Source organism: Pollicipes pollicipes, unplaced genomic scaffold (assembly GCF_011947565.3).
Source record: "Pollicipes pollicipes isolate AB1234 unplaced genomic scaffold, Ppol_2.1 Scaffold_4740;HRSCAF=5597_pilon_pilon_pilon, whole genome shotgun sequence".
NCBI classification, from domain to species: Eukaryota; Metazoa; Arthropoda; class Thecostraca; order Pollicipedomorpha; family Pollicipedidae; genus Pollicipes; species Pollicipes pollicipes.
Genome location: NW_023596545.1, coordinates 17,157,356 through 17,180,189, shown reverse-complemented (window position 1 = coordinate 17,180,189; position 22,834 = coordinate 17,157,356). Strand labels below are relative to the sequence as shown.

At 49.9% G+C, this 22,834-nt stretch overlaps 1 protein-coding gene and 1 long non-coding RNA gene across 5 annotated transcripts; one reads left to right on the top strand and one right to left on the bottom strand.

The window, feature by feature from the left end:
- Positions 1 to 1,121: 1,121 nt before the first annotated feature.
- On the bottom strand, positions 1,122 to 5,860 carry LOC119099502 (uncharacterized). The gene is made up of 3 exons (XR_005094386.1): positions 5,771 to 5,860; positions 4,617 to 4,698; positions 1,122 to 1,377 (listed from the first exon to the last, which is right to left on the bottom strand). It is a non-coding gene; the product is annotated as an uncharacterized LOC119099502 (long non-coding RNA).
- Positions 5,861 to 6,144: 284 nt separating this feature from the next.
- LOC119098651 (glutathione S-transferase theta-1) lies at positions 6,145 to 22,501 on the top strand. 4 transcript variants are annotated; one of them, XM_037221631.1, is made up of 6 exons: positions 6,145 to 6,157; positions 8,392 to 8,512; positions 8,895 to 8,985; positions 19,260 to 19,410; positions 19,802 to 19,982; positions 21,532 to 22,501. In XM_037221631.1, exons 2-6 carry the CDS (start codon positions 8,398 to 8,400, stop codon positions 21,684 to 21,686), a joined length of 693 nt encoding a protein of 230 aa, XP_037077526.1. In that variant the 5' UTR covers positions 6,145 to 6,157; positions 8,392 to 8,397; the 3' UTR covers positions 21,687 to 22,501. The 4 variants fall into 4 exon arrangements, with proteins under 4 accessions (XP_037077526.1, XP_037077525.1, XP_037077524.1 ...); XM_037221630.1 differs by having other exon boundaries at positions 6,146 to 6,206; XM_037221629.1 differs by lacking the exon at positions 6,145 to 6,157 and adding an exon at positions 6,243 to 6,268.
- Positions 22,502 to 22,834: the final 333 nt, after the last annotated feature.

Sequence of the window (22,834 nt, the reverse complement as noted above, 5' to 3'; positions counted from 1 at the left end):
ACGCAGCGTTATCACACTGCCACAAACGTGCTCATTTCTTGAAGTAAACCGTCCCACATTAGCTTACATTACGGTATGCGCCATGCTCAACTTACCTAAATCGCCAAATCAAACAATAAATCGTGAAATTAAGTGTGAATTGCACGAAACAACGGCATGTATTCACATACAAACACGTACCCACATCGGATGGGTAAAACAGTGACAGAGCTGTCCACGTTTAGGTACATCACGTGCATTATTCACAAACCCCTCAGCGACACATGGCGGACATATTGCAGTACGTGGAAAAGACACCTACCCCAAAACCGACGTCACGAGCCCCACGTCAGCACCATAACCAAGGCAAGGCATGATACACATGAATAAATACATCATTATGCAGGCTCCGCATGGCGAGCCAAACAAAGCATGAATTGATATTAAAAGTCTCGCTCAACAAACCATGGATTGCTACGTAAGATAAGTTTGGTGTCGCCGGTGTGCCGATGCTCACTTCCATCTTGCAAAATAGGGGGGGGGGGGGCACCCAACATAGCCATCATCAAACATACACAAAGGCAGCACGCAAGGTAGACACTTGAGTTAGGAAACCGTGCAACATGGGGAGGACTCACTGTAGGGCGACTGGTGAGCATTTTCGTTTACCATGGTTTCGGACTTATACAGAATGGACCAAGTGCGCACCTTGGTCAGGAGTTACAAACCGCGTTCAGATTTGCATTCGTGGCACACGCAGATAACCTCACAGCCATGCACGCTGGCAATCCAGATGGAGAAGACTCACAGCACACAAGGTCACGGACTGCACTCGGTTAACCCTGGCTGGTATTTATCTACTCGTGGCTACCAACCACTATTCACAATATCCCCACCACATGTCAGCTGTATTCCATAATTGGGACACTTCACGTACTGCTCCCATTAAAAATAGACTCCATCTTGGAATATGGAAGCTAATGAGGAGCCTTTGTCAAAGAACCCTAGAGATATTCTGCACTGACAGTCTTGAGCCCTGCTAGTGATCTGCCTCAGTAATGTCCAGCTGCCGACAATGGCAGAGCAGCATCTAGAAGTTCCGAGGGCAGAATCTGCGCACAGCGTAGCACGACCCCCTTTCCAGCAGTCCGCGCAGGGTCCACAAGTCGTGGGCGCGGCGACCGCCGGGCTTTCGGCGGCCGCCAATGTCATCCTAGGTTGACGGCTCGGCGGCCAGATGGCAGCATGGTCGGCGTCACTCGCGGCGCAGTCGCCGGCTGGTCCGTTGCCGAACCCGGCGCAGCTCGGCCGCCTCCGGTGAGGGCTCTCGGCCGGCGTCCAGCATCTCGCGAACGAACTTGAAGCGCGACAGGAAACACTTCCAGACGATGTACCAGCCTGCCGGGACAAAAACAGTCTTAAAGAGAACGTTCCACATTTGTAGGCTGTTTAGAAATGAGATAATCACTTTGAAGAGCCGTTCAATGGAATCCAAAGCCATTCTCTTTTTAAGACCTTAAGCTCTTTCAGTTTTTTGGCCTGCCGCACTCAAAACTTGTGCAGCGTAGCATGTTTGAATGTCACCCAGAGATGCACGACACATAGAAACGTCACACGAATACCTCCAATGGTCATGTGGTGCTCAAGGTCATGTAATACTATCACCTAAGTATTCGTAACTGGCGTATGTCAGCCCGGATTCGTGGCATCCACGTGTAGTAGTTGGACTTCACCCAAATGAAGGTGCTGAGTGCGAATTTCTAACCCGTACCTCCTTTGGCGCTGCGTAATACAGCGAATTGGATACCTTAGGGAACGTTTTTAACCAAGTATGCAAATGCAAGTAGAAAAATATAAGGTCACGGACAACTCCACAATAACATCACGAGGAAGGGTCAACACACGTGCACATGACGATATTAGGATTCCGCAAACACGCATCAGTGAAAGAGCCACCTGCAGGCGAGTTGAGATATTGCGGGCGAGTCAGCTCGTCCGTCCGCTCCAGTGGTAACTCTGACATGGTCAGTCCGGCGACAACACTAACGCCACGCAAAACATTCCATGCCGCAACCAAACGGTGACGGTTAAACCAATCTGCTAGAGACTGATAACTGTCCAGTGCTTTTCATCTGAGTGAACACACAAGGGCAAACAGGTGCAGAAGTGATTCCGTTCATACTATGAGATGGCACCAATCCAGTGTCCTGCTGCTCAGCTCATCATTCAAGTTGAATGTACACAGCATTTGAAAGCAGATGAGTTCCATACCTGGGCAATTTGATGATGACTCCCATCACAAGGAAAGGCAATTTCCCTCTTTTTATTTCTGAGCAGATATGGCACAATAAAAATACACATGCATTGCGCCAATGAGTTATTCAATTAGAGGGCCACATCGACTGCCCTGGTCGCTGGGGACTTGATCCCCTTTGCCATTCATTGAAATATATGCTGTGAAACTATGTGAAGACTAATAAGGTAGCATCTGTTAATTAATACAACCTTCACTCTGAGATACTTTCTTCATCCGACCCTCTTATACCCTATCTTGCTTCATTTTTTATCCTCGCGACACGCCGCTTGTCCAAGCAGGCTACATGCGCCAGCTACGAATGGAACGACAGGCCCCTGGAGGGGGACCCCGACCGGGCGCCTAGCGCATACCCCAAGGAGGGTCCCTGCGCGGGCTAAGCTGGGTGGTTGCCCCCCCCCCTCCCCCCACCCACCCCCAGTCACATGTGGTCCTGCCTGGCCGCTATCTAATCTCCTTCGTCCAAAAGCCCGGAAATGATGAATATTAGTCGAAAGAGCTCTAATCCACATAACCAAAATTGCCAAAACCAAGTAGTCTCAACTTACCTTACCCTTCCTTATCGTCATCGGGAATTTAAAAGGCCACTTGAGCTACTATCTCGGCCTTTTCCAGCTGCCGTTCACGCAGCTGAATATTCTCATCTTAGGGATACCATCGGTGTGGTATGTCATACATAGTCAGCCCAGTGTTGATCGAGCCTGGATTTAAACTGCTCGACCGAGGATGTGATACCAGTGCAAGTGGAGGAGAGCTCCGATCATTTACGACCCCGGTGCTGAACGAATTCCGACAGACAGAGGTCCTAGGTCGAGGTTTTCTCAGCTTCGATTGGTGTTCTCTCGTCTATTTCGAGATGCACCTTGTCTGGAACTCAACCACGTCTCTACTACGACGACGGTAGTACAGCGAGGGTGGCTGGAGAAGTCACGGCCTCTCGGCATATGACCGGTACCCCGTTTCTTGGACAAGACGCGGGGCTCGGCTTTGAACCCACAGCAGCTGCCGACAGCGCTTTGCACTTGGTCTGGTAAATCGTTATCGAAGATTATGCACAGCGTTGGTCCCAGCACCAACCACTGAGGGATGCCGCTAGTCACGTCGGTCCAGTCAGCCGAGTTTGTGCTTACTGCAAGCCCTGGACCCACACTCTCTGCATCTGGTGGGTGAGGAAGGCCCTGATCCAATGCAGCAGGTTACCTTTCACACCATAGACATTGAGCTTGCAGAACAATCCATTATGAGATACAGAATCCAAAGCTTTGATGAAGTCCAGGTATAATATGCCCACAGGCTCCCTGTCCTCTACTGCGGCACTCCAATCCTCTAGCACTTCCAATAGCTGTGTGTTACTGGAATGCTTCAATAAACCCATACTGAGCCACATGAAGAAGTCAGGTTTCAAAGAAGTGTTCAATTACACTATCTCTGACAAAAACTCCAACACTGTGGAAGGAACAACAGTAAGGCTCACTGGGAGAATGCTGAAGAATGTATGTTAAGTTCCTTGAAGATCAGGACTACCTCACCAAGCTTCCAATCTGATGGAAACCTTCCAGATGCCAATGAGCTTCAGAACAGCAGACTAAGATGTACTGCCAGGACATCTGCCGACTCACGAAAAATCCTGGGATGTACATCATCTGGCTAAGGGGGCTAGGTGGTTTCAGAGCAATGTCCCTGCCACTGCCTGAGTAGATCCCATGTCTTCCAGAGGCCATTGGCTGAGGTTGCAAGGCATCACAGGCACAGCACTAGTCCAACTGTCTGTGAGAACCTTGGTGAAGAAGTTCTAGGGAACACTGCTGTTTTCCTTATTTCTGTTAGTTAATGCTCAAACATCATCAAGAAGGCCTTCTAAACTGCACATTGTGCATGGTCTTGAGTTGGCACACCTACCAAAGGCCTTCTGATTTGTTTTGAGATCTGCTGCCAGTTCACTTTTGTACTGCTTCTGAATATTTCTGGTAAGCATCCTTAGGTCATGTTTTACAATTAAATAGAATGGTACATTTTGTTCATATTAGCCAAGCTAACTATAATCCAGTGCCTGGTGGTGATCTCATGTGATGACAAAACCCAAAATAAATGCACCTGCCAAACTACACCAAATAAGGGCAACTAACTGACGTTCAGTTTACCTTGCTGACTTTGGAACTTCATGACATAGTTAAAATACTAACATGACAGACAAATATACAGGAGAAAATCTAAAATACCAAACACTGGATGACAACACAAAAAGAATCATACTACACTGGATACCAAATGCTGGATGACAATACAAGATATGACCATCCTTATCTTAAATAGGTATACTTACCAAGAGCAACAAATGCAAGAACCACAGCCAAAGATCCAATCACAGATGCCACTGTCAACAGGTATTCCTTCATGGTTACCAACTGAAAGAGAGAAACACATATATGGTCTTCTAACATACAATATCATCTTAATTCATATTCAATGGTCACATAGATCATCAATAATAATATTATGCCCGACTGACAATACAGCTAAACAATTGTTGTCTGTGAATAAATAACCATGAAGTTGAGTAATACAACTTATGAAAAAGCACACACAAAAGGCCACCACCATAGCTATATTTTGTTACATGCTCCTGTAGATGGCTCCAAACAAACTGAAGCACTCATCTAACAGACACTGTGCAGGTTCACAAACAGCTCCACTAACACAACAGAGCTCTCACTGCACATAACTTGGCCCACACTTGTAACCTGAACAAGTTGTATCTTATCAGCCTGCCATAACAACCTACAGTATAAGCTAATGATATTTTTGCAAGGGAAATAAAAAGCTTCCATTTGTACCACTGTGGGATGCCAACAGTGTGTACCTAGGCCCCTTTGTTTCAAGACAAGCATTCAGTGTCAGAAGTGAAACAGTCATTATTTTGTGATTTGCATCATATAAAAAACAGGCCAACATTGGTCTGGTAAATGGGAAGATTTCCTAAGTGTCTAACACCCCAACCACAGTCTGCAAAAATCAATGATAATGATAAAAGTTAGATTGAAATCCAATCATAACTGAGCTGGACACCCATGGTGCATCAGTTTATAGAATGGCAGGTCCATGTGCACCAAACTCAGGTCAGATCAACTTTACCTTGGGCTTAATTTTTCAGAGTATGCATGCATGAAATTACCTTGGCAACTGCATGATTCCTTAAAGCACCATGTGCAAACCTAAAAGGGTAACATTTACAGCATGCATGCTCTGAAATTGTTGCTCCAACCTTTGCCAGACATGGCCCGCATAACACGCACTTAAGCAGCCTGTTGACCTGACAGACCTACCCAGAACACAACCTGGCACATGGCAACATCACATTGCTGTGTGGTTACACATAAGCGATCGGGGAAGATGGTCCAGACAAGACATGGCATAGCAAAGGCAATTTATGACATGCTCTTTGCGCGTATCACAAAGTAGTAAAATACGCTAACTTACCAGCTGTCTTCCTCAAAAAACACGTACCGATTGCGCTAAGTTATATCTTAACCAGTTCAAACGGCGCACGTTGGCGTGCCGCTCCTCGCGACGTGCGGATTTGTGCGTCACATATGAATATCAGTTATGGTGGAGGCCATCTTAGACCAATTTTTTTAACACTGCTCGTTGGAGTTTTTAATAAACCTTTCAGGCTAGCATAAATATTTGTTTTAATTATTCTATAATTTTTTCAAAGCTGAAAGCAACCAATTTAATGGTAATCAGCTTGTGACTGAGTAGAATGAGAATCATAAACGGGATGAATCAAAAAGGCATACCCAACGCAGCTAATACAAATCTGAACTTATGCAAATTTGCATGACACGGGGATGTACAGAAAAACACGTAAATACCCCAAATTTCCCTCCATAAGCTTTGAGGTGGGGCGGTGAAGGTGAGAGATGTAGTGGGGAATGACGGCCCCAATCATTTCTGGCCGCCAACATTACGCCTATGGTAATCTGCGGGGCAAAAGGCCGGACTTGTTTTGAGGCTCGCATTGTTTCAGAACATTGCAATCGTTAAAAAACGGCTGTGTGAGAATTGGCGACTTTGTTTACTTTGGTAGAGTTTGTAATACGCTACAGCCATGGCACTGAGTGGTGATTGGTAGGTGTTGGATGGGCATGGATCGAATCATCATGTTGCGGAATCAAGAAAAGGAGGTAGTGTTAGAATTAGGGATAGGGGTAGACAGTGGTAGGGGTATGAGAAATGGTAGGTTAGGTTAGGTTAGGTTAATTTAACTCCTGGAAAATTTCTGGCCTCATCCAGGCAGTGACATTACATGTTATTACTGTGCTAGTACTTAGCAAAAAGAAATATGTAATTATTAGTTGTCATGGTGTCACCTGGCCATTAGTGGATGTATGGTGTGTTGCCAATATTGTTTTGCTGTTGTATTTTTGTCATAGTCTCTAAAAATGCATGGTGTGTGGAGGCAGTGGTTAAGATTGTAGGAGCATGAGTCTTACTGGTGTTCCCTCCAAGATACTAGAATATTTTGTCTTAGATGCCATAATTAATCACTTCTCAGAGTCTCAACTTCTTCATGCAGCCCACTATGGATTTCTCCCAAAGCAGTCCTGTATCATCCAGCTGTTAGAAATCATGAAAGATTGGAGCGCCATGGCAGAGCATGGAGAGCTCGTGGACATGGGGTATCTGGACTTCAGCAAAGCTGTTGATCCTGGGCCTCAACCATCTGCTCTCCAAGCTCCATGCTTAGGGTGTGAGAGGCATCTTGCTATGCTGGATCAGGGCTTTCTTTATCAACTGGATGCAGAGAATGCCAGTCCAGAGCTGAAAATAGGACTGGATCAATGTGGTCAGTAGCATACCGCAAGGATTAGTGCTTGGGCCAATGCTATTCATAATCTTTGTGAACGACCTGGTAGAACAAGTGCAAAGCGTGGTCAGGATCTTGGTGGATGACACCAAGATCTTCTGTCGTATCCCGAGGTCTCTGACTTACTCACCTCCATGGGTTGACCTTGACACCCTAGTCAAATAGTCAGAGGAGTGGCTGCTCCCCTTTAATGCAGTAAAGCAGTGCAGTAGTGCACATTGGGAGCTGCAACCCGAGGCTGACGTACTTTTGGACGGTGCCGAAATCGCGGTCGAGTCCACCGAAAAGGACCTCGGGGTCTTTGTGGATTATAGGCTCAAGTTGCACGTGCAGATTGCGGAGACGATCCCGAAGGCCAACCAGATGCTGGCAGCCGTGAGGCGGTCTTTTGCCAACATCGATGTTCATATGTTGCCACTTTAATATCTTAATATGCCCGTATTTGGAGTATGGCAACGTCATCTGGGGCCCGTTCGGCAAAGTGTTCGAGAAGCGGCTGGAGCAGGTTCAGCGACGAGCGACCCGTCTTGTGTATGAAGTAACACGCGGACCATACCCTGAGAGATTTAGACTCCTTCAATTGTCCTCGCTGTACTACCGTGGTGGCAGTGGAGACATGGTTACAGCATATCAACTGCTTCACGGAGGTATATCACTATCTGAGGAGGTCTTGACAAGACACAGCTTGGAGGTGAAAAGAGGACACTAATGGAAGCCGAGAAAACCTCGAGCTAGGACTCACGTCCACCGTAATTCGTTCAGCACGCGCGGTGCCAACGGTTTGAACACTCTTCCACATCCGGTAGTGTCGTCAGCCTCAGCTAAGCAGTTCAAGTCTAGGCTTGGCATGTACTGGGCAGACATCATGAATGACATCTGAAACTTAATCTAGCCATGGTTTGAGACTGTTCGGTTACTGGGCCGGGAGCCTGACGAGACCGGGACTGACAGGCCCAGTGGCCTTTTTTGATTCCCAATCGCCATCATTAACCTGCTTGCTCCATGCTGCATAAGGCATTTATGGACTTGGTGATCATTTGGAATTTGATCGATGTAATTGTCATGTTGATCTATTATATAGGTTATAAAAGATGCGGTATCTATGTTGATAAGCCAGATATCATTTGCTGATCTTGAATGCCTTCTTTTTTGCTGTTTTTATGTCACTATCATCAATGCAGTTATGGTTTCTTTCGATGATTTTGTCAATTAACCATTGTATTGATTTCAGCCAATCATGTCTCGACTGAAGCTGTATTATGACTTAATGTCACAGCCATCCAGAGCAGTAGTGATGTTCTGTAAGCTTGCCAACATACCATATCAAGATCACCCTGTCGCTTTGCGTAAAGGTGAGACTTAACTTTTTAACATGTCAACGTTTGTCTTTACCAAATGTATGGTTCCCTGTTGTAAAATTTCGTGGATGATAAGCTGTGTTCTGTCATATGCTACATATATCAGCCTGGTGGTAGTTTGTTCCCACCAATAATTCAAGGATGTCCACTGACTGGTACTCACATAATTTACATTCATTCAGCTTCTTTTGAAAATATTTTGCAAACCTTAATTAAAACGAAGCTTGGATGCACATTGGCAGCTGATGCGTTCTGAAATGCACACCAGACTAGGAATGTGCCGGAAGAAAACACAAGTGTAGTCGCAAGGAACAATGATATACTATTTCACAGGGGGACACTGCATGCTAATACATCTTTAATATACCTGTTGCAGGCGAGCACCGCAGTGACAAATACTTGGCAGAGGTAAATCCGTTCGGACTAGTCCCGGCCATCAATAAAGATGGCTTCAGGCTCACTGAAAGGTGAGTGTTCACCTGTTGACAACCTCTCCACATGTTCCATTTCGGGTCCACCCGTCCTACCATGAAGTTGTTTCCGCACACGTGCCCTTTGCAATGGTCGCTGTTCCTTGACATGACTTTGCGTGCCATCATGGTGCAGTCTGTCTTTCCGAAACCGATGAAGGTGCTGTCTCTTTCCGACACCGATAAACGTGCTGTCTCTCTTTCCGACACCGATAAAGGTGCTGTATCTCTTTCCGACACTAACTAAGGTGCTGTCTCCTTCCGACACTGACAAAGGTGTTGTCTCTCTTTCCGACATCGACCAACGTGTTGGTGTTGCCTCCATTTCCGACACCGACTAAAGTCGGCTGATATCCTTTGTGGTGAGAAGTCCCGTTTAAACGCTTCTGGTCTCGGGACTTTGCAGTGATGGCATGTGTTGCAGGTTAGACTGGTGAAGATAAAAATGGATTTAGGTGAATGGTAAAAACAAAAGCAGCCAACGGCCATCTCTGTTTGGTTTTGAGTAACCCAAAAATTTTGATGCAAATTTTAAAGAATATGGAACCAAAACAAACAGAGATGGCCGTTGGCTGCTTTTTAATGATCTAATTAATTATATCGTTGCCAAAATCAGTTGCTTAGGCCGTAATGTGTTAAAAAGCAAAGCTGTCTCGGACGCGCTTTCAGCACGCCTCCCTGACCAATTACGTCGTTCAAATAAGTCATTTTTTACATCCAGTTTAATTTCAGATAGTTTCAAATGTCTGTCAGGGGCCCGTTTCACTACGTAATTACTGTCCCGCCGGCAGATGGAACAATGTTTCAGTCAAATTATGACTACAATACCACTATATTCCACCACTGGTCAGTAGCCCAGGCAGGGGGGCACAGGGGGCTTGTGCCCTCCCCCCCCCCCTGTAGGTTTCGAGGGGCCCTTCGGGCTCTTCGGTACCCACGATTTAGCGCCCGATTTAAGGGTCAAAAAGGGTCAGTGTTCGATGAAGCCCGAAGAGGGGCTCGGGCGGCCCAGCAAAACCGACGACGAAAGGCTCGGTTGGAGGGCACAAAGGTCTGAAGGGTTGGATGTAGGTCACAAAAAGAACCGTGGCCCGTTTGGTCGTGACCTTAAATATCAGTCAGAGGTCCTCTTGCATCGTTTGAGGACCGCCTGAAACACTCCGCGGGTCTCGGTCCGCCAGAAACCACTAACACCAAACAGTTGGCTCCCTGTCGGTGTGAACCCCGGGGGTCCAGTTCCCAAGCAGCGGCAAGGCCGTGGGCCACGACTTGCATTGGTCTAGGTCCCTGAAACAATGTTTGGGGCCCCTGCGTCGGTCAGGGTATCACAGTGCCTAACAGGAGGTGATGTGTCAAGTCACAGGTTTTGTTTGAGGATGCTGAACAGGGGACGAAGGGCCCCTGCGATAAAAAAATTAGGGGCCCGGTTGGAAGACTGGAGGGTCGGAAGGACTGGCTGTAGGTCACATTTAATGCCCCTGTCCGTAGGGCCGCGATCTCAGATTTCAGTTAGAGGGTCTCATGTACCGATCTTGGACCCCTGAGACCCTGAGTTCCTCGGTTTCGGCCAGAAGTCACCCGCACCGAACAGTCGGCTCCGTGTCGATCTGAGCTCTTGGGGACCAGTTTCCAAACAGGGACACGGTCGGGCCCGCGATTTGCAGTGGTCGGGGTTCGGGCAACAATGCGGGGCTCCTGTATCGGTCAGGGGCCCAGTGCCTAGCAAGGTGTGCTGTGCCAACAAGGGGTCTCAAGTCGTTCGGGGGAACATTTGCTCAACAGGGACGGGACGCGACCCCTAATGACAAATGACCTCTTGTGTTGGTCGAGTAATGTGACAATGACAATGAAAGCAAACAGTATAACTTATAGGAAGTGTTCCCATTGGGACAATGGAATGGTCCTGCGCCGGTCATCAGGACCCCCAGTACCGGACGGCGAGCCATTCAGTCCAGTTCCAGCACGGGCCGTTAAGCCGAACTGGAGTCAGCGCGCCAATTATTGAACTGCCTGCGGTGAGCAGAGAGGTTTTTGCGTCAATGGCAGTTTCTTTGTCGATCAGGGGCCAACTACGCGGGTAAGAAGGATGATATATCCCTCTAAGAGCCTCCTGATTGACCAGAGGATCCCGCTCCGTGTCGCCAGAATGGCAGCCGGAAGACACCCCGCGGTGAAACAGCATAACCCTTCAGCTCATGACCGGGAACAACATGTGCCTCCTTGTGTTCTGCTTGAGATACCCCCTTGCTCGTAACCAATAAGGGTTTTTATTAGTGGTGAGTAGAGGGGGTCGAAATGAGTTTAAAAGCGAACAAGGCCATCCCATCTTTGCCCGAGAACGTTCATTCTTTTGCAGAATCGACTAGACTTTCCATTGTCCCCATACCGTACCTACGGCGCTCCTATTTGGTGTTTGTTCGTAGTCACCTGAGTGACGGTTCGGGCTAGAGTCAGTCGCTTTCATCTCACGATGACCCGGTACCAGCGCGCGAAACACCAAACTTACGCATCAGAGCACTCGTTTATGGCGACAAATGCCGCTGCGTACAGGCGGCCCGCGTGGTGTCCATGCTACGATGCCGAGCACGGTGAGCAGATTTTGTTTAGTCATCATTTAACACGCCCGGCTGGCTGGCTAGAAACCCTTCACCCGGGTGGGGGTCACTGTGACCCCCTTGAGATCGCAGAAACTGAGAAAGCTAGAGGCTCAATATGCGCGGGGTGTGTTGCCCTGCACGTGAACTCACTTATGTCAAAGTTTGAGGTCATAAGGTTCCTAGGTCATGACCTTCGGGTCTAATAAGGTCAAAGAAGGTCAAACTCCAGGTTGGCATCCAAAGCGCCCCCATAATCTAGATACCTGTTCTAAACAAAAGTTCACATGCTCGCCGAAGGTCATTGACCTTGTTTGACGTTTTAAAGGCTATGGTGACCAAAATCTTGCAATACTTTTTGAGTTTTGCATTTTAATAAGTGACAAAGGTTGCACTTAGCAATATGCCCGTAAAAGCAAAATGTTGACCCGGGACATTTTAGGTCAGTGACCTATTTTGACGTTTATGAGGTCCATGGAAGATGTATAATGCGGTTCCTGTGAACAATTAATTTCAAATGAGCCCTAGAAACTACCCCGTGCAGCAGGCCCAAGAGTAATAAAACAGGTTGGTTTTTATTTTGGTCTGATCTTCGCACCTGACCTTAGGTCAATGGAATTTATTCGTTCAATTGTTGCGTTGCCTAAGAAAATATCTCAGAGATGTATGACCTCGTATAACACTGCGTTGCTGCATCAGGTTGAAAGATTCCCTAGAAATTGACCTCGCTGAATCCATGGTCTGACTTTGATTGAAGTGGTCAGCGACCTTACAAGGTACATCTAGATTTATTTGACCGAACGATCCACCTTTCAATTGTCTACAGCTATACAAAGTTTGGCGCGGCTACGCCGCGCCGTTCGGAAATCATTCTGGAGAGGCATTTTTACCCTTTGTGATACACTAGGAGACAACTCACACTCGGGAATCTCAACAGATCTTTTTGTTTCTCAAATACTTCAACTTTGGGACCATTTATGCGGCTCATTAGACAGGTAGAGCAAAACTCGTTATGGGCGCCAAATGACCACCGCAGTCGGCGCGCCCGTCAACTCCATCAAACAACAACAAAAGGGGTAAATTGACCCCACCCGAGCGCGTGCTAAGTCCGATGAAGTGTGAGTTTTTGGTTGGTTCTCAATTTATGACTAGGTTGTGGCTAAGTAGTGCAGTTAGTGGGCAGATGAGACGCGTTCCCCTTCCCCCCCCCCCCCCCACATTAGGTTCCTAGGGGCTCGAAGTGCCCCTCGGAACCTGCGATCAAGGAAGCGATTTGAGGGCCCGAAGAGCCCAAAAGGACGGCGGGAAGTCGCATTCAGGGGCCCGGCCCGCGGGGCCAGGCACTCCATAGCCAACCAGAGGGGCCTGCGCAATGATCAGAGGTCTCCTGAGTCGATGATGGTCTATATGTTGGTCAGACGCCATCAGTAACACACGGTCGGCGCCGTGGCGGCATGAACCTGAGTGTCCATTTCTCAGGCAGGTACAAAGCCGGAACAAGGGGTCTACATTGGACTGGGCCGCAGCGTCTGTTGGCGTCACACAGCGCCTAATAGGGGTCCTGTGTTGGCAAGGGGCCCCGATTTGGCCACAGGCAATGTTCGAACAGGCCCGGAGGGCCTAGAGGGCCCACCGAGTCCGAAGACCAACGGCCCGATCGGAAGGTCTTGGGCGCGAAAGGCTAGTGGATTTTTATTGAAGGGCTTCGGCCTACGGGGACGGTTCCCCAGATAACAATCAGAGAGCCTTTTGCGCTGATTGGGGACCCACTGAGTCGTTATTGGTCTATATATCGGTCAGGCAACATCAGTATCTAACGTTTCTGGCGTGTATAACGGACAGCTTGCCATTGCGACAGTGCCGCAGGTGGTCGCCGACACATACTTGAAGTGCTCGTACCTGCCACAAGGTGGCGGTGTTAATCAGCGATGCGAATGGCGCGGCAACTTGTTGGTGTGCCAGTATCGGTATGTTTTTATCTTTTCTGTGTTATTTTAGTTGGTGCTGCACTGTTCCGTCTTTCTCTGGCATTGACGGTTACATCATTCCTGTTAAGATATTCATTTTCAAACCTCATTTCTAACGTAACGTGATGATCATGGTCTGCAGATGGGGCGTGATTGCGCCGGCTGGCAGGCACGCGTTGCCCCAGTCCGTGCGCGCCCCGGGTGGATCACCCCGGACTAAGGTGACTTTGCGGCAGATGCGGCAGATGCCGAAGCAATGCTTGAAGAATTGTGTAAGAGTTTTGTGCAGGGAGAGGTCTGGGGCTTCCTTATCGCTCACGGTCAAACAGTGCTTAACAGGGTGAACTGCGCCAATCAGGGTTGTTGCGTCGATCTGGAGTCAACTGCACGGGTCACATGTCTCCCGCATCAGGGAGGGGAACAATGTGACATCATGTATCCGTCCAGTGGCCTCCGGATCGGCGAGGGATCCCGCCCGTGTCACCAGGTCTGTCACAGGAAGATGCCCCGCGGTGAAATGGAATGTCCCGTCAGCGGCGAACAATAGCGTGCCCCCTGGTCGGGGGGGGGGGGGGCGTTTGGTTTCTTCCATTGCTTCTGAGAATTACATGAGAGAATATTCGTATTTTCTTTTAAGAGGGGGAGGTAATTTTTATGAGACTGGGTATTTCTTTCCTACCCGGAAAGAGGTAACGTGTTTCATTGGTGTTAAATAGAATCGATTGAAATGCATTAAAAAACGAACCAGGCCATCCCATGTTTGCCTGAAAATTTTAATTCTTTGCGGAATCGAGTAGTGAAAGTAATTACATCACAGGTCTTAAAATGCGTGCCCGCAATCTCGGGAGCAAGGACAGCGGTGGCCTGGGCTGCAGTTTCCGTACACCCGAACGGCGTTGGCCACTACGTGTAACACTAGGCGGCGGGTGCTGTGCGCGGGAGAACGACCGTTGTAAACGGGTTTCGAATGTCCGTTAAAATTAATTCTTACCGGTCAAAGGTAAGACTGCGCGCATCTTTTCTGCAACTTTGAGTTTATCGCCTGGACAGATTGAAAGTTAAAACAACACAAAAGGAAGAGATTCTACCTTTACCCTTCTTTTTACAACAGCAGATTCTATATTATATTCCACTTCGCGTTGCTGTAATGAACAATCCGTTCTCAACACCCATGTAAACATCGCACATAAAATGTTGCTAGGACCACCCCAGAAATGTAGAATTTAATGTCCTAAAGCGCGCAAAGGTACTTCTTTCAAGTGCGTTATCACCCTCGTCCCTCCGTTGTCCACGAATTAGTGTTGACCGAGGAGCCGGCGCTGCGCGGGGTATGGAGACTAACGTGTTGGCCGAGGAGCCGGCGCTGCGCGGGGTATGGAGACTAACGCCTGGCATCGGCGCCTGGCAGTTTTTGTCTCTAAGATTTGCCAGCGCGCACCTACGTTACATAATTTGTATCGGTATGAGATTCAGGCTGAATTTTTAACATTTCCGGGCAAATATGGCCTGGCAATGTTAATGCAAGTTGTTAACCCATTTCGGTCTACATTTGTGGGGTTCATATCTCTGCACAATCCATGTAAAGATTCTGAGAAGGCTTCTGAGTCCTATCGGGTTAGAAATGGTCCACTGGACCATTGTGAAATGAAGAGCGCCGTTGATTTGTTTCACGCAATCGTTTAACACATGTTTATTGACTGTAGATTGAGGTAGAAGTGATCTTACGATGGCTTCTGGCTTGCATTTCAGTTGTGGAAGGTAGAATTTTAATTAGCAAATACGCCGTATCCGATAATTTCTCTTGGGGGAGGGCTTTCACCATCAGGAGCCCTTTGTCAAGCTTGTGCCCTTGCCAATGTTCTGGCTGCGTGCCTGCCACTGGTACAAGTATGCCTTTGTGAAGGGAATATGTTCCAAGACAGATTTGCTTCCACTGAATGAAAATGTAGTCGAAAAATATGTACGGTTTAGTCGTTTAGTAACGTATAATTGGACTGGACGTTCTATCGCGTACCATGCTCGCAACATTGGAATGTTAAGATATATAACGGACATTAGATGCCATTCAGTGTGCATAGAGCAACCACCGTTATCTATATATGTACCATATCTATGCATGTACCACATATACTGAGGCCGTCTGAGACAGGCAAGACCGTCTGGTGATTATCTCTTCACCTCCGCTTAACGCCAGCGTAGCATCTCTGGTGCCGAGACTTAAATGTGTGGTGGCTGCTAAACGCCAGAGACATGATGCTGGGGAACAACCGCAACATCGAAATATGTGTACAGATCCTGAAAAAGCCGTTAACGGTAGGTGCATAGCACCAGCGAACCGATTGCCTAGTATTTTGTGGCAGATATGATGTTGTGCTTTGCGGCAAACGTAAGTTGTTAAGTGCATTTGCGAGGAACCTTATGCATATAAAAACAGTATTTATGAATTAACGTTAGAATGTGATATATCCATCTGTCCATATTCATGGTTGCTCTACGCAGAATAAGGCTGTTAATGCTGTTTTATCTTCATGCGGCCAACCATTTATTGCAACGGCATGAGAAGCGGAAACGTACACACGAGACGGATTTGCAATAGGGCAGCAAGGACATCAGGCTGTCTTCGTACCCATAACGAACAAACGGTCAGTGACACAGGTATGTGGCCAGTAGGCCGCGTGCGTATAATTTAACAATTTTAACTTAAATTTATTTAGCGATATATCTGAAGCGTACGGAGTCCAGTGATGTACGCGGCAACTTTAAAGGGAGTGTCCCACATTTTATGGGGCTTTGAACTGAAAGTACCAGTTTGATCACTCGGCGCATTTGAGAGTCACGCCCTTCTTAAGACTTTAAATCCTTTAGTTTCTTAGCTGCACGCCCATGAAGATGTGCAGACCATTTCAAGGCTATCCAGGCACCCGTTACGCCATGATAACGCCATTCTAATCCGCCAATCCACTGGTTGTGTGGCATTCAAGATCAATGAAAATATTAATATATGGCCTAGGCTTTGGTGTGCAGACACAAATTTGTTAGAATAATGCACAACATCCAGTACTGGTGCGCTGTGCCTACATAAAGAGGAGTCACATTTACATGGGTTCTGAATTGAAAGAGCCATCTTGAATACCTTTCGGTGCTAATCGCAATCGTGCCCTTCTTAAGATGTAATCCCGCCTAGTTCCTGAGCTACATGCCCGAGGAAATGGGGAGAGTTTCTCGGGAAGGGTGTTTCAAAGTCATCTTAGCATTCATGACGTTATAATAACGTCATTCAACCCCTGCCATTGCATAAGCCATGTGACTATCAAGGCTATCAAAACATAGTTGTGGAGGTGTTCAGATCTGGCGTTCGTGAGGACGATTTCCAGATGCAATGGCCGTCAACTGGCTCTCGATAAATGTTCTGCCAGGTACGATGACGTAAACAAACCATGACGCATTGAGGAGCATATTTACTAAACAGAGGATTGGGCTGTCTAGATCAGTATCTTCCACTTGAAGTACACTAATATACAAAAGTGGGCTTTTTCCATCATATCCGATGTTTGCTTCCATATCCTCAAATCTGAAACACTCCCTTTATGAACAGAAAATAGAAAGCAATACGAGAATTTTGGCATTGCATTGAAGGCACTCTTCGTGACAGGGACAAAGCGACAGGTAACTAAAATTATATGTGACTTGAAGAAATACACCATCCAGGTACAAGGCAGGAAGTGACTGTGACAAACTAGTAATTACGACATCCCTAATGTACAGCCAAGGAAAGATACTAGGCTTGTAAAGCTTAATCCAAGAAGTCAGACAGGTCAGTTAAGAAGTGGAAAGAGGCCATCAGAAATTAAAAAAACCTGGGGAGCACTGATTCCAACAAGACCATAAATGTCCCCTGAAAGAGAGCCGTACGGCCTGATTGGTGCCTCTGACTGGCACCGTCACCACCATCTTACTATAACAGCACAAAATAGTCAATCCATGGCCAACGGGGCATACCTGTGGCTTTTAAAGACCACGCTACCATGCGGTATATCCAACGAAAGCCGCAAAACAATGAACTTCTTACCAAGAACACTGCATACCGACCCGCTCCAGAGTGCCCAGGCAGCCCGCACAGACGGCTCGATGACTGTTCCAAGATGGTGGTATCTGGTCCTTTATATCTATGACAATGACCCTCTTCGGCCGAGCACGCTGGGCATAGTTGTTCCCGATTTAGTGGCGTTAGATGTGTATGGGGTAATGCATAGCTGGAATAAGTAACCGTGGGATATACGATGTCTTTTCTCACAATTCACACGACAACCTGGCACGCATCCCCCACACTTTGGCCCAACAAATTGCAAGAAATCGCGAGATCAAAGTCACTACCACAGACAGATTAAACCTCGCGATTCTCCAGAATGACAGAAGCCATCTTGTGTGTGGCGACTGTGTTGAGGAAGCTTTAGTTTGCGAATGTGGATCGGGAGACTTTTGCGTCTAGAGCATACTCTTTGACAAGTAGCCGAACGGGTCTCTCGATTCTTGTCAGCATACGACACTCTTTCACCTTTGCTTTCAAATATCGTACCAAAACCTATTGCCGAACCCGGCGGCCAGCAATGTAGATCGCGAATGTCTGGTCTCCCCTAGATCCGTATCAGGCATTTTTAGTACATCGTTTAGCTTTTGGACTGTATGAAGCTTCACGTTTAACATTCACAGCACTGCAGAATGTGTCATAATCACATCTCAAGGCTATCCACAGTCCCTATTTTATGGCCATGCCCTCGCTCATGCCGATTGCTGCCCAGACGACTTTCGAATGATGGTGGTTGTGGGCGATGTTGCCGGTTGACTGATTTATGTATCGAGCGCGGATTATATGAATATTTATAGTTAAGTAGGTAGGTGTATAGATGAGGTCGACCAGTGCTTTCGTCGCTGCGTATGGTTGTTTGCAAGCATTATTTGTATGAAATTAGACAAGTGTTGAAGCCAGCGGATGAACTTCATTAATCAAGGATTTGTGTTTAATGGCAAACATACCGACACGCCACAACGGGACAGAAGGAAACAGCATCTTTGCCGCGTTAACCGGCCTTGAGGCGGGCTCGGGCCGGCGGCGAGTGAGCGTGACCGATCACCAGACAGGCTCGGGCCGGCGGCGAGTGAGCGTGACCGGTCACGAGGTCGGCTCGGGCCGGCGGCGAGTGAGCGTGACCGGTCACGAGGTCGGCTCGGGCCGGCGGCGAGTGAGCGTGACCGATCACCAGACAGGCTCGGGCCGGCGGCGAGTGAGCATGACCGGTCAGGAGATCGGCTCGGGCCGGCGGCGAGTGAGCGTGACCGATCACCAGACAGGCTCGGGCCGGCGGCGAGTGAGCGTGACCGGTCACGGGGTCGGCTCGGGCCGGCGGCGAGTGAGTGTGACCGGTCGTGAGGTCGGCTCGGACCGGCGGCGAATGAGTGTGACCGACCACCAGACATGATCACCGGTCATGAGGTCGGCTCGGGCCGGCGGCGAGTGAGTGTGACCGACCACCAGACATGATCACCGGTCATGAGGTCGGCTCGGGCCGGCGGCGAGTGAGCGTGACCGGTCACGAGGTCGGTTCGGGCCGGCGGCGAGTGAATGTGACCGACCACCAGACATGATCACCGGTCATGAGGTCGGCTCGGGCCGGCGGCGAGTGAGCGTGACCGGTCGGTCGTGCGCCGGCAGTGTGGCCATCCTGCGCTTCCTGTGCCGGGAGTATCCGGTGGCGGACCATTGGTACCCGAAGGACTCGCAGGCCCAGGCCCGCGTTGACGAGTACCTCGAGTGGCAGCACGCCAACACCCGGCTCCAGTGCGCCATGTACTTCCAGACCAAGGTCGGTGCGGTGATGCTGGGTGTGCAGTTGTGCTGGGCCGCGCTGGGAACGCGGGACGTGACCAGATACGTACCCTGTGAATATGCAGAAGAAATTGATGTGCTGGCTGCTCTATCACTGTGGTCTTTAAGCTAGAATGAGTTTGCTCCCGTCATGGCTCCCTTTAATTTTTTGTTGTTGCGTAGCTCAGTGAAATACCTGCGCATAAACGTAGTGTCTAAATCATTGTTCTTTTTTTCCGGCCTGCCTGGGTCAGACTGGCTTAAAATGCAAGTGCTGCTGCAATACTTAATTATTTGCACGACGTCTAGGCCTTGCCATGATGTACCTGCTACAAGCTTTGGATGATCATCTGTCCGTTCGCGTCACTGTCCGCCGTCTCCGCCGGCAGTGGCTGATCCCGATGATGACGGGTGAGCCGGTCAACGAGAAGCGTATGAAGAACTTTCAGGCGGGCATGGAGCGGGTGTTGGACCAGCTTGAGACGGTGTGGCTGAAGGAGACGCCGTACATTGCCGGCCAGACCATCACGGTGGCGGATGTTCTGGCGGCCTGCGAACTGGAGCAGCCCAGTGAGTCCTGTCGTGACTAGCTGTGGCGCTGGTGAATTGTAGCCGTTTAAGTATTTTCGTACCCGAATGGTACGTTGCTCATGTTCGGTCGGTTGTGTTGCACTGTGGTCTTATTTGGACCAGGATTATCCTCCATTGCTATGTGTTGAATGTGTCTAGTGGAACCCGTGTGAACCCGTCCTACGCGAAAATAACGCAAGGCTTAACTGCCTGCGCTGCGTTTCGTTCAGTAAACGAGCACGGGAAGAATGGCTCACGGAACTTTGTCATATCGGGTGTCCTTTGGCTACGATAACGGAGACATAAGTAGTGCCTTGATCGGCGACTTACGTCCGATGAACTCTGTCTGTTGCTCTCCCACCGTACGTCATCTGCCACCCGGCCGCCAGTCCTCTACCTCCGCACATGCCGCTCCCTGCTCAGAGCAGTTTCCAAGGCGGCAGGTTCCTAACCGGCCCCTTCCCAGTGCGACAAGATGCCGGCCTCTCATCGCTGCCATGTGGGAACGTGACACCGAGCCAGCTGTCTGTCCATTCGAAATGGCACCAAATAACCCTTTACTTTTGTTATTGCGAGTCATCCCCAAATGTGACCAATCTCCGTTCGTGTGCGCAACAGTACCGCCGTGCTGGGGCCTGGCACCAGGTCGGCAGTCGTCCAGGCGGCGCCGTGCTTGTGCGACCGCGTGGTTTCGCAACGCAGGTGCTCCCCACCAGCGTTACTTAAGGGGATTTCTCAGAGTAGCGCGGCGTGATGTGAGGCTGATCCCCACCTCCCCACGCACCGTCACTGACGTCAGACTCAGCAGTGAAGCCGTCCTGTCGTCACGTCAGTCGGTGAGGAGACCGCCTATGTCATCAGTGGCCCGTCACTGACGTCAGACTTGTCTCTGGCCGGCCCCCTCTCGGTGACCTCATGTCTTGTGCAGCGAGAGTGCTCCCATCAATGTGACGCCGAGCCGGTAGCGGTTGACCGTCCGCGGGAGCGGTGACAGCCCCCGGGAGCGTTTCACCGCCTGCGGGAGCGGTGACGGCCCCCGGGAGAGGTTGACCGTCCGCGGGAGCGGTGACCGCCCGCGGGAGCGGTGACGGCCCCCGGGAGCGGTTGACCGCCCGCGGGAGCGGTGACGGCCCCCGGGAGCGGTGACGGCCCGCGGGAGCGGTGACGGCCCCCGGGAGCGGTGACCGCCCGCGGGAGCGGTGACGGCCCCCGGGAGCGGTGACGGCCCGCGGGAGCGGTGACCGTCCGCGGGAGCGGTGACGGCCCCCGGGAGCGGTGACGGCCCCCGGGAGCGGTGACGGCCCCCGGGAGCGGTGACGGCCTGCGGGAGCGGTGACCGTCCGGGGGAGCGGTGACGGCCCCCGGGAGCGGTTGACCGCCCCCGGGAGCGGTGACCGCCTGCGGGAGCGGTTGACCACCCGCGGGAGCGGTGACCGCCCGCGGGAGCGGTGACCGCCCGCGGGAGCGGTGACCGCCCGCGGGAGCGGTGACCGTCCGCGGGAGCGGTGACCGTCCGCGGGAGCGGTGACCGTCCGCGCCGCTGTTGCAGCGATGGTGGCGTATGACGTGACGGCCGGCCGGCCGCGGCTGGCTGCCTGGCTGGAGCGTGTGCGCACCGACTGCCAGCCCCACTACGAGCAGGTGCACACCATGTGCCGCAGGATCCGAGACAAGTTCGGCGGCGCCACCGAGGCCAAGCTGTAACGGGCAGGCGCCGGTCGGCCGTGCGAGGGCTGCCAGGCCCGCATCGGACGTGCGTGTGGCGTTGTGCCGTAGTGCGGCCGTACCGGGGAGATGACGGTTGCAATGTAGTGGGTTTGGGGCGGACGCCGGTAATGATGGCCGAGAGAGATTGGCTTAGAATATGACTTTAAGATAGGGCGTGTTTTTAGAAGCTACTTGACGCAGTTGACTGTAATGCTGTATGACGTGCAGTCTTATCTCACCGCATTGTATGCCAGAATTGGGAAGTGTGCATCCATGAATTAGGTAAATGTCGAGATGGGCATGCAGCCTGCACTCTGATATTCCGGCTCAGGCACGGTCGTGCGTACTGATTAACTGCCTTCCAATGTCAGATGCGCGTGTTAAATTGTATGTAATTTCTGGTGCTGCGCAGATAACGCGGTCAATACATGTGTTTTGTGTGGGCAAATATGTGTTCTGGTCGTGTTGCACTCCGCGAGCGTGCAAATCGTTCATCAGCCAGCCAATGTGTCAGCCAGCTCGCACTCTTTGTCTATTGATTTGATCGCAGCTGCCCGTTCGCGAGAGTCCGGTTGTGCTCAAATGTCCGAGGGACATGCGTTCAGACTGCAGTCTGCGCAAGGTGCGTGGGCCTCGCCGCTGTTCGAAACCTTAGTTTTGGCGTGGAAAGGCTCGGATGGCAGTGAAACCAGTGTTCTCATTACACATGGTTTGTGGTCTGCATACAGATTGCACCACTCAATGGGGCTATTGTAACACCAGGGAATAATTTTGCACCAGTGTGTTAATAAAAGTGTATCTTGGTTCTCCAACATGTGTTAAGGCCATGGTACAGCTGTCCGTGGTAAAGTGGAAACCTTACTAGGCGTTTAGAGGGGACGCCTGTGTCGTAAGTCGCGCCCACGTAGCTACATGCCTCGCTTCACAGCGTCTGCCATTCGCTGTGAAGGGACGCGGGCCTTACCGCTGCACGAAACAACTGACAGAGCATGTAATGTCTACGGTGTGGTATCAAAGATCCGGCAGCTTTTTGTTACAATTTCAGTGCCACAACTGCAACAATAATAGTGTCTCGGAATGGTGTGCTCTCAAGCGTGACGTGATAGGCCAAGCTGTCGGTCACGACCACCAGCTGAAGAAACGGA